The sequence below is a fragment of the Columba livia genome, chromosome 11 (genome assembly GCF_036013475.1).
Source record: "Columba livia isolate bColLiv1 breed racing homer chromosome 11, bColLiv1.pat.W.v2, whole genome shotgun sequence".
In the NCBI taxonomy this organism is placed as follows: domain Eukaryota; kingdom Metazoa; phylum Chordata; class Aves; order Columbiformes; family Columbidae; genus Columba; species Columba livia.
In genome coordinates this window covers 19044593-19057088 of record NC_088612.1, presented here as the reverse complement: position 1 = coordinate 19057088, position 12496 = coordinate 19044593, and the positions used below count along the sequence as shown (strand labels likewise).

Sequence of the window (12496 nt, the reverse complement as noted above, 5' to 3'; positions counted from 1 at the left end):
ATCTATGCCATAATTTTACAGATACTTAATCCAAATAGTTAGAAGATGAAGCCATGACAGAATCCATGGCAATAAGTCAACATATACACGTGCAGAAATTACTTCAGTTTGGCTCAGTCCATCACTACCGGGGAAAAACAAGTCCAGACTATTGCAAGTAGGGCAAGTTTATACAGAAACAAACTGCAGAGCACTGAGAATGTTTAAGTTCCATCAGTTTTCCCCACACTTCAGTCCATACCAAAACCTGTACTGACTGAAGTACGTGCCCTCTTTGGTATAACTGAGCAAGAAAGCAGCAAATTCCTTTCATAGAGAGCCACTGGTTCTCAGCTGTTCAATGCCTTAGCCCTAGAAAAGCCAATGACAGTGACATTAGGCCAATTACCATCTTTTTCCTTATATACATTTACATATTATAAGTGTAGCTTGAGTCCGATCCTACACTCATTCATTCATGTAAAATAACTGGATTTATTTGGTTTCCTCACAAGTCACACAGAAGATTTAGTCCCTTCAATATGAATCATGAAGGAAAAACATAATACAATTTACTTACCGAAGAATTTCTTTCCGAGTGAAGAATGTGCAATCCTGTTAAAAAACAAAACACGTTATTGTACTACAGAAATATTGAAAACAACTGCAAATAATTATTTTTCAACCTTTTGGGAGGAAACTCAGATCTGGCAGAAAAACATTCAAGATATCACTTGTGGACCATCTGCTTTTGACTCAGAAAGCAATATATGCTATGAACTAACTCCGATATCCTAAGGACAGAACTATCAGTAAAAAATATTGTTAATGTGAAACTTCAGGAGGAAAAAAAGAGCTTGCTGAAATATCATACATAACACATTAATACTTCTCCATTGTGGAATGACCAGGAACAAAATTAAATCAAAAAAGTGAGGTACAGGCCAAAAACATTCAATAAATTGATCTAGAAATCTATAAATAACACAGAGATGAAGAAAACTATCTTCTAACTTGGAGTATTCCTCTATTGGAGACAACTGATTACAAGTTACATGTTTATTTGTTATTAACTCTTCTTGCTAACAATTGCTGTACACTGTGGTCACTTTGGTGAAGGCTGCAAACTCCCATTGTTCATGGATAAAAGGACAACCCCTGGTCCAAACTGCAGGGAAACTCTTCAGCGTTCCCTGTGCTATCACAGAGTTTGAAATAACTTACTAGAATGCAAAGTAAAGCTGGTTGAACATCAAAGATGAGCTTACAAGTATTTGCTTGTGTTCTGAATGGCTCTGTGGTGGGACTGCATCTACGCTGGTTTAATCCACTCTTTATGAACACCTGTGTTTTGCTAGAAGAATCATGCATTTCACAAAAGAATCATAATATAAGCAGTGAAATAGTTTGCGTTTCATGTATTTCTACATCTGTCACAAAACAAGCTATATCTTCAGGTCCTGTGAGGAATCATAACAATCAGTTCCATCCCATTAACAGAAATATCCCTAATCCTCACTATCTTATCTGAAATGCATTTAGGGCAAATTCTGCCCTGCATCCAAAACTATGAACATTGGTGGCAATGAAATACCAGATCATCAGGTTAGAACACCGTTCAAGTAACAAATTCAGAGAATTTGCAGCTTCTTGCCTGAGCACTGGTGGTTGATGAGGGTGTATATATAGGTAACCACCAAACCACAAAATTCTTCCTGATCATCTACCTCTCTCACAGGCCACAGTGTGGTGTGCCAAGATATTTGCCTAACAATTCAGCTCTGAGTAGTTGAATGTAAACATATTTAAGATATATCATGCTTTTAAATCAGCTAGTAACAAGATAACAACAGACTCGGTAAGTCCTACTTAGGAGTAAAGACAACTCCTACAACTCCCCCCGGTCTTGCTTTTCAGTCAGATAGTTGAGAAGCGTTTCTTTCCTAAGCGGAGACTCATCCTGGGGAGAAAGCAGATGATGGCAGCTGGCTGAGGCAATCTTGTCTCGGGTATCCAGGTACACTATCCAGCCCGCACAGTATCAATTACTGAGCTTGCTCGCCCTCGTCCGTATAAAGTGGCAGGAGAAGCAGCTCTTCCTTTAGTGTATCATAGCAGAATAGTGTTACAAGGCACAGCAGGAAGCACCTTGTGAGCTGCTAACACTGATGTCTCATTGTCTGGGACTGCACAAAGTGAAATAGGAGCCAGCTGGTTAAGTCTTCATTAATTCCAGCACGCGAAACACTTCACTTCGGCTCAAACTGCCACTTAAGGATGCTTCATTTACTAATGAAAGGCAGGTGCAATCCCACAAATAATTGTCATGCTGTCCACAGCAATCATCCTGTAATTATACAGGCTTGAGAAAACAGCAGACACTTAACTAGAAAGCTGACAGGGAACTGATACGCAAATGGAGATAAAGATGAAAAAGAAAAGTTACCCTTGGCCTTCCAGAAATCATGCAAAATGCCACTGGAAGACACATTAAGAGGTCAGATAAACTTTAATTTGCTGAAGGCCCACAATTTTATTTTCTTTTTTAATCCGAGTCACCTCACATCTTCAACAACAAACACTGTCTGCCCTTACAAAATTTTTACTAATATAACCTAAACCCCACTGGTATTGAAAACCTTTAAAAGAAAAGTAGTTGCAAGCACCTGCCTGCAGTATTCCAGCTATGCAATGACATGGAATTGTCTGTTAGGGATGGGGGGTGTCAAAAAAATCTACCATACTTTCACAGAGCACTTGCAGAGATCTTACAGCTACTCAGGGTCAGAGTGGAGACCTGGCCTATAGTTTGGAGCCACAGCAAGATCTTACACACCGCTTAAGAAATGCTTTCCCATTAAGAAGCCAGTCTGGTCTTAAATGGGAAATGTAAAAGCCAGGGCTCCAAGCTCCCTCTGCAAGGCAAGTCCGGCCATCTCTGTCACTCCGCCCAGCTGCTTATTTCTGCCTCTTCCTTTCTGCAGGTTGCACATCAATGAGCGGCGTAACTGCACCAGAGAACTCCAAAGGAACTCATGTTTGGAAACTAATCTAGCAAAAATGGATTCATTTCCAGCTTGGATCATTTCCTTTCAGAATACAGCTTAGAATATAGCATTGGTAGTGCTGGTACAAAACATGAAGCTAAAATAAATATAAAATAAGTATAGCAGGAAAGAAGAGCAAAACTGCCCCCTTTTTTTTTTTTGAAAGCACAGCCTGAGTTGGATTAAAGTCACAATAGAACAGAGGTCTAAATAACATAATTACATTTTATGGTTGCTGGAACTCCAGCAATTTAATTCCAATTTAATTAAAGAGTTTGGGCCAAAGAAACACGGAGGTGAATCATCCAATTTTCTTCTGGCTACTTCATTCATACAGAAAATACACAGTGATGCACAATAAATAGTAAACTAACATGTTAAATTAACTCCCTCATAAAGAAAGGTGAAGTGAGTCCTGGAAAGCATTTGTAATTTATGCATATGATGATATTAATCTGCCTTCAAGTCAGAGATATCATAGAACACATTTGCTATTATGGGGATCATAACTGACTTTATTACGAACTTTAAAAGCAACCTACTTATTCTGTTTGCACACTGAAGTCTTTGGGAGTTCTGCTAAAAAAACACAAACTATACACTGAACAAATAAATGTCAGAGTTTTCATAATTTTTACAAATTTAAGATTTCTGGCAAGAATTTATCCTCAGAATCGTTGTTTTTATTTCTAATGCTATACAATAGCCTGAAAAACCCCTAACAGGAGGCCCCTTGTGGCTTTTAGGTTATTTAGAATAGAGGGTTTGCCTTCACAGCTCACTCAGTCCAGCCCCTGAGAAAATTCATGCTCCTTTTCCATGATCAGCTGTTCCACTCAGTCTGCTCTTGTGCCCTCAATAACCAAGTTAATTAGGAGAAGAGGAGAATAAAGGAGCACTGCTGATTTTTTGGAGGTTAAGATATCACTTAAACAAACCTGCAATTGTCCACCTAACTTCCTTATGTCCTGCAAAGTGAATAAAATAAAGCGAGCAGAAAATTTCTCTTTCATTTCAATGAGCTCATTAGCTTGTATAATGGGATTTGGTTCTCAGATTTGGCATTTAGGCAACTTAACTGGTTCTTTAAAAATATTGTGCAGAGAAGAGAGTCAGCTTGTATATGTAGTTTCTATAGGTAGTTTTGCTGTTCTTTGCTGGTAGCGTGACTTTCTGTAAGTCACTCAATGTTGCTTATAAATCAGGGCTAATGGCCTCTGCCCTTAAAATTCCCTTTAGAAAAGAGCAGAATGTTCAGGCTGTTAGAAGAATTGTTTGATTTCCTACATCAGGTGAATACAGGTTTAGGCCAGAACAGGAACAGACTGAAACATGGTGGCCCACCACCTTTTCCACAGGTCTGTCAGACTGGAAACTCCCACGCTACTTCTGCTTTACGTCTAGTTCTACAGGGATATGAACAAAATATAGACTAGAGGAAACTATGCTGAGAGTGTTGATACTTAACGTGACGCGAGGTGTGGCTCCAGAATCAGAGCACGTGTCATTAGTTGTGTTGGATCTGTCAGTGACACCGGAGCGCAGCGGGCAGGTCATGAATGGCAGCAGAGTCCACTGAATGAAACTTTATCATTTACCACTTTTAGAAGCAAACGTCATTGTGCATAAAGCAGAGTTTTCAAATCTCACATAGATAAGCAAAACACTTTTCCACAGAAAGGGAAGAAGAAAAACTGGAGAAAGGAAAAATTAGAATGAAATAATAGCAATGATCAAGTATGCAAAGCTACTGTGAAATGATATTTCTTAAACCCATCCAATGCATATTTCTCCTCTAAGATGATACATAATTCTGCCTTTTATATGTATAGTTTCATCAGGGCAGGTTTATTCTGGTCCTGCAACAGCTTCATTGGAAAGCTCTATAAATGAAGAAATAACATAAAAGTCTTAGCAACACAAAAATCACTCAAAAATAATTTAAAAACCCAAACACAACAACACCACCACCACCCCACACCAACAAAACCTCAAACAAAAGCTAGCAAGCCACATATAAAGTAAAGCAATGACTAACAGGAATTTTGACAATACCCTCAAGGCAAGACAGATTTGATCCACATAGCTGTCATACTGAGCAGCTCTGAATAAGTAAGTAGTACTGAATGCTGAAACATTTTGAATGTTAATATTTCTAACTACTTATTTCAGAGGTTTCTTTTTAAAAATTGCAAATGATGTTTTGTACTGTGCCAGCAGTACGTGTGTATAAGAACGTTTAATCAAAACGCCATAAATAGGCCACCCTATGAAGGAGTTGAAGAGGTGCTGCATTAGAAGCAAACTAATTTTCATATCAGATCTATTATTCACTCCGTTCTGGTACAATTTTATAAATGCGATGCTTTTCTTCTAGTTGCCATGCAACTAAGACGGATAGAGAGTTGTGCAAGACTGAATCAGCAAGGTACTTCAGTATTTTCATCACTGTAAAAACAGGGTTACTGGAAGCCAGTGAGACTAGCACCGGTCTTTAAGTTGCATGGCTGTGCAAGTACTTTAGCGAATCCTAGCTAAGGCACTAAAAAATATCCTGTCAGAGTTAGTATCTGCATTAATAATAGTATTGATATGTGGACTTTTACCTTGCAAAATGCTGGTTGAATCAGGGTGTCAATGGAGATTTTACCATCCAGCTTATCATTATTTGTATTCATGTGTATTTTAGAACCACAGCCAGAACAAGTAAAAAGCCTACCGAGTTTTGAGAGGAAAAATCTGCAGCTATAAGCACCAGTTTATATATTTATAGTGCAACATGGGAGTAAAAACAGACATTAGCAAGGGCTGAGGAAGAAACACACTGTCACCAAATGTAATTTTGCTCAATCTATGTATGCACCAAATGGTAACATGAAACCAGAATCTGACTAGAAGATAATTGCACAAAACCCTTGTTCCATTATTATGCTGCTTAAAATTTGCACATCAACAGCAATATCTTATCAAACTGAAAAGTAGTTTTTACATAAGATCCTGGACAACCTGTGAATACACTTTGTTTGTATCCTTGCAAAGGTTCGTTTTCAGAGATCCTGGTTAAGTCAAGCATAGCTTTTTAAATCAAAAGATAACTCAGTGCTCTAGTTTCACTTTATAAACGGCATTTCTCGACAGATCATAACATCACTTGTTTCATCTGCTTTTGTGTAAGTCTCATGAAATATAGTTGAATCTCACTTAGACTAGAATTTTATTAAAAGAAGTTACTTTGGGTAATAGACAAATTCTTGTGTAAAAGTCATTATTTCATATTACTATCTTTTATTGCAAAATTCCCTACAAGACAGCAAGATAAACACCAGTTTCTTTTGAGGCTGCATTAAATAACGCAAATAACCCATTAGTGAACAAATACAAAGAGAAATGGCTTGCAATAAAACCAATAATATCTGATAGAAAATATTTGTGCCCTATATTCTTTAAGTTCTGTCTATAAAGAAAAGAATAGAGTTAAGTTGGTATCAAATTCAGACCACTAATTCGAGTAACCCGAGGAAAGGCAATGAGATTGATTGAACAGATTGTCCGTACCCCAAGCACAGCTTCTGTGCCTTTCCTATTCAATATAACTGTCTCTCTGTGAGAAATGCAGTGCACTGAGGCCAATATACAGCCCTGACGTCGCTTTATTGTATACCTTGATTTTCTATTGCTCCAAGCACCTTTACACAGCATCACTCAAAAAAATCCTCTAAAATTCCTGTTTGTTTTCTTTCCTCGTTATGAGGTCTGACCTCTAAAATCTGCAGACAACTTTTAATAGCTTAGCTTTAAAATGTTCTTTGATTGCAATGATATACATCTTTCTTGCTGATTAATACTTACCCTTTCCCTAACCTGACCTTGGTTAGATTTTGCATTTTATGGGAAAACACCCAAACAAACCCCAAACAAAACAGTCAAGTACTCAAAGAGCATAAGAAGCAGAAATCCCCAGCAGAACTGGTTTTCTTGCAAGGCTAACTTCTTAAATGAGGTGAATCTTAATGAGGAAACCAATGTTTGCAAAAGCCTCATTTCCAAACCATTTCACTAAGCTTATGAAAATGTAAAGAGCTGCCAACTAGAACTCCATATTAATAACAGGTGATGTGACAAGGCATTATGAGATTTGCAGCTTTCCAGTCTTTCTTTAGATAATTTGCCTCTACCTACTCTGAATCAAAAAAAGCGGTGAGAGGTTCAATGCTATCAAGTCCCATGATGTATCTCTCTCACAATTTCAACCAGCCACTCATCAGCAGTCTTAAAGAAGAGTATTTAAAATACCTGTCTATTAAAAATGTTGAGGTCATCTTGTGGGTGACCAGATTTACAGTTATTTCATTTAAATGGAAAGGTTCAGCTAAGAAGTGAGTCTTCAATATGACAGTTTACACACAAACAAAAAGTTTACACAGGGGCATTTCAGAAAGTTTTAGACAAATCACATAGGGTTTTTTTTCATTAATATCATACTAATGATCTGGCATTTATGTATGCTAGCTCTTCAAGCAGCTGGTTTTTTTGTAGCTTAATCTCTACTCCTGAAAATCAAAGCCACTTATATATGGGTTTACCATATTTTAAGCACATTAACATGTGTCACTTTTCCACCTTCCTTATCAGCAGTGTTTCCAATGGAACAAGTGCTTAAACACAATGCATTACAAAAGAAAAATCACTACTAAAGTAGCATTCAGGTGCTCCAAGCAATTCATGTTAAACAAAAATGCTAGAAGTTACAACCAGATAACACAATAAGCAAAAATATACTTAAATGAAGAAATACGTCTAACCAGGAGGGCAGTGAGCTTTGACCGATCTTCTAATAGGAACTGTGGGGATTTTTTTTTTAATCTATTTTACAAAAAGGATTAAGTTGACACTTTAGCTTCTGCCATACTGATACTATGGACTCTGTAACCCTGGGTATTATTGTAAGGAATACAGCACCAACTCTCAGACATACAAATTCACAAGAAGTTGCCTAGTTCTCATTTCGGGAAAAAAAAAAAAATTAAAGCAATGATCCGTTTTAAAAGCACTTTCTATGTAGAAGCCTGTCTGTACATTGGGGTACAGACGTGCACAAGAAGCTGTTGCAAAGTGGACTCTAGCACAGATTGGTTTATTTTGGTCCAGTGTTCAGAAGATGCATTTTAAAAATTATGGGACTGTCACCCCACTCTCCCCTTCTCCGTTCTGATGGAATTCACTATTCTAAAAAGGCACAGAAAAGCAACTCCAAATCGAACAGCTCCGTTGGTATTACAGCACCCGCATACCCCCCAAATGCCGAGGAGAGGTGAGCTCTGTGTGTGGGCAGCTACAGCAGTGACCCCAGGATTTTCCCGTTTAGAAGATCCCGAAGGTTGCAATAACTCACAGATCATAGGGAAACTACCATCAAAACAAGGACTTTGTCCGGTTTTTTACAACATGAGGTTAATACTCCTTCCTGACAAAATTCTGGAAGTTATTGTCCTCAACCTTGTTATTTTATTGTACTTCCCACATATAACAAGTGCTATTACTAGTCAAAAGTTATCCAGCACTATACTAATGAACTACAAGTCCTTCTGTAACAGAGAAATCCCAGAGGCTCAGTGCACTAGGCCCAACTCCTGCCAGGCTCTGAGATCAATTACCCGGCGTTATGAAAGCAGGGGCTGCAAAAGCCATTAGAGAAAGGCAATTTCTACATGAGGAGTAGTGAATTAGGGATGACATTTCAGCTCTTGCATTTGCCAGGTTATGTCAAGAAGACAACATTAATTACATTTGGATTTTGTTTTGTTTCACTGCAGTTGGGCTCTGTTCTGTGTTCACTTTCATTGGTAATGGGAAGGCAGACACTGGTGTTTTCCAGGTCTTTGATTTCCCTCTCGCCTATTCAGCAGGGATGTAAAAAAGCCTTTTTGGATCTCAGACTACTAAGTCTAAAACCACTTAGACTACTATATTACAGTGACAGACTGCTGGTGAGGGTGAGATGTGTGACAAACTGGAAATTAAAGAAGCTCCATTTCCACATTTCCTATAATTACAAGAAAAAGGCTAGGCATTTAATAAAAAGCATGTAATTTAGGCCATATTTTCAGCATGGCATAACATTTAAAAGCATTTTAGTTTATATCACCAGCCTGACTCCCTGTGGCTAATTATCTACACCTGTAAAAAGCCCATGTCAACAGTAACTCCAAAGAAAATTAGATTTTAAAATGATACTTTCTACTTCAAGGGCCTGAGTCAAAGATCCTAAAGGTAAAAGGAAAGTTATCTACTTATTTGTGCACTGGATCTGTCCTTTGGTTATCATGAGATAAAGTAAATCTTGATTTCCTGTGCTGTTAATTCTATGTTTACCACTACATATAAGAAACAGAGCAATGCAGCCAGCCCTGTCTGAATCTCCTAAGAAAAAGTCAGCTGCCCCTGTCTTCAGCACACGTCTATTCAATATATCGCCCCACTGTATTTTCAGAAACTTGTTCAAAGTGCCCACTGGGCAGATAGCTTCCCGCAACCCATTTCAGTAAAATTCAGTGTGCTAAAACATGACTGAAAACTGGGAATTATTTTGTTTTCACACTACTGAAAATTCAATCGATACAATGAGAATAAAGAAGTACCAACAAGCTATCCCTGGGCATAAAACACATACTACTTCTGTCAAGGCGAGAAACTGCTGTCCAGGAATGGATGTAAGCATAAGGATACCTATTCTGGAATTACATTAAGCATATTCCTCTGACTTAGTCTTAGAAGAAGTTAAATTAGACAAGACTTTTTTTTTTCCCCTCTTTTCCACTCTACTGACAGCAAAGGTATCAGGTAGAGAAAAAGAGGTAACTGCTACACTTTCTCCTTTACAAAACACTCAATAGAAAGATTCTACTAAAAACCCCCTTGTCAAGCTAGTCAAAGTCTTTATCCTACTTACTAGTCCAGACACTGAAGATTTGACTCCTTTCCCTGTATAGAGGGAAAGGAATCAAACTGAGTATATTTAACAACCCAGCCTCAGAATACTATTACAATTGCTAGAAGGAACAGTGGAATATATGCATGCAGGCTACAAATGAAGTTTACATTTATATTTGGAAAAAAAGAAAAACTCCCCTAAAAAAAAAAACCAAACAACCCAACCAAATAAAAAACAACCCGCACATATGAGGATTAGTTCTTTCCTTCCTCTAATACAAATGAAGATATCTTACCTGGTAGGCATCTAGCTGTTCATCAGTAAATATCGTTTGCTTATTACCCATCTTAAATCAGGAATTCTTCTTCTGTGCAAATGCATCCCATTAGAAGTTGCTGGATTCCTCTGTATTGTAGGCATTTAGAGCACGTATACTCCGTGAATGTGCCGAAAAAATCCCACAGCCTGCATTGAACTGGTTTTGATTGTACCTGTCCAACGAGGAAGGACGCAGTACTGGGAAATCTTTGCAAAGGCTTGACTTGAGTGTGCCGGGAAGGAAAGTGTTACAGTGACAGGCAGGTGTCGCCCAGACCCAGTCATGCCATTCTCCCCCTTTTCAGATGCTTTTCTAAGAGGCTCACAGAGCTTTGATGACATAAAAACAGAGCAGCCAGTACTAGAAGAAATCGGCTCTCTACTGCCTCCGTGTCTCCCTCACTTGTTCTCCCTGCGTCTTCAGAGCGCTCCTGCTCGCAATCTTCATGTTTTAGAGCAGCTTTGCGTCACCCGACAACGCTTGGTAGCGCAGTCGTGTTACACACCCACAGCGCAAATCTGGGCACTAGCAAAACAGATTAGCAGAGAAAACGTTTCTGCAGCTGCTCTCCCCACAGTTAAGAGCACATCCCAGCCAGTGCCTGGATCTGAGCTGTACCAGGCTGCCAGTGTTAACACAGCTGGATGGAGGCTCCAAAGCGCCCAAAGCGTCCCCACAACATCGCAGGTGCCACGGGGGCTCCACGGTGAATGCATATGTCTGCACTGTGGCTGCAACCAGCTCTGGCTACCAAGGATGCGAGCTCACACCAGAGGTACCAAGCTCCAGGGACACCAGTAAAATGTGAAAACTCCTTCTCACATTAAGTAAGACGATTTAAAAAAAGAAAATCAGGAAGATTAAAGTAGTTTACATATACGTTAATCTGACTCCTTCAGCTCAGGCAAGCACAGCTGGAAAGAAAAAAATGTTAGGACAGCCTAAAGCAAAGGTAGAAAGTACCACTAGAGGGCTCACTGCATTGTAAAGCAATACAACCCTATTGCCATATGTCTGGGAAAATAAAAGAAGAAATAAAAGAGCATGTAAAAGATGCAGGCAGACAAAAACTTACAAACTCGAACAAAATTACACTACCAGACATCTGCACAAGGATGAGCTGTCATAAGAACGGTAAGAAGAAGGCTGAGTGAGAAAGGAACAGGAAGGGAAGACCTTTAATGCGTAAAGTTTCTCTGGACGGCTCACGTCCCGTTTGTGCGCACAGGAACAGGACAGCGTAGAATTCCTACCTTCTTTATTCAAGGACATTCTTTGCAACCTTCTGCAGAAGCAATTCGATATTAGCTCTGCTAATGTCATTATTTACTCAGCAAGTTAGCATGTTTAATAAAAACGTCTGGAGAATTCTCACGCTTTTTCCTACAACTTCTAATGATCCTGACCCAATAACAACATTGGCTAATACTTCAATTTGCCTGGCATATAACAAAGAAACATTTAACAATAATACTGAAAGTAAATGTATTGTATACAGTAAAAATATCCTATGAAGTGTGCTGGATATGTAGAAAAACAGTGAAGAACTGCTGAACTGCAGACAGTTCTAAGGGACCATTATTTAGAGTGTAACATTTGGAAATGAAGATGTGATTAGCTGCAAACCAGCACTGCCCTGAGCTACAAAACCACAACATATGGCTAGGATGAGAAAGTATTCAACAAGGCTTATTAGTGATAAGCAAACATCAGAATTTTAACAGTGAAGGAAACTGATTCTACCAACACAATATACAGTAGCACCATTTCACAGTAAGGAGGAAGTGACAGTTGTAAGGACAATATAAACTCTGAACGACCTACCAGCCGATCAAGAGTGCAGCAAGCACCTATTCAGACATCAGACGGCTGAATCGACTATTTGCTACATGGCCAAACTGACCTGTTTTTCTAGCCGGTAGTGTCGTGGGGTTTTTTTTCTTTTCCCCAAGGTATGGTGGCATTGGATTCTTGTTACATTCCAAAAGATTCTCCACAAGTAAGAATGTAAAGAAGAAAACACACCAAATCTGCAAAAGACAGTATTTCAGTTTATTAAAAGTGCTGTTTTAACATGTTTGCGGTTTTTTTATTCCAAAAACAACAATCCACAAGGATCCTTTGAGATTAAGAATTTCCACAGTTCTGAAAGTCCTTACACACCCTCAACTCTGAATAAGCTGCATCATTGTCTTTAGCGGTTACACACATAACCAAGCA

The 12496-nt window shown here is 38.7% G+C and overlaps 1 protein-coding gene across 11 annotated transcripts in view; it reads right to left on the bottom strand.

Moving 5' to 3' along the window:
- CIB2 (calcium and integrin binding family member 2) overlaps positions 1–12496 on the bottom strand; it is a 46700-nt gene that overhangs the window by 29040 nt on the left and 5164 nt on the right. For 9 of the 11 annotated variants that reach the window (XM_021283328.2, XM_005515446.3, XM_021283324.2 and 6 more), the window contains 2 exons: positions 12180–12306; positions 560–594 (listed from right to left, as the gene is read on the bottom strand). In XM_021283328.2, coding sequence (XP_021139003.2) covers positions 560–594; positions 12180–12306 — 162 coding nt within the window. Of the gene's footprint in view, positions 1–559; positions 595–10252; positions 12102–12179; positions 12307–12496 lie in introns of those variants that run through there. The other 2 variants (XR_010475468.1, XM_005515447.3) reach the window with 1 other exon arrangement.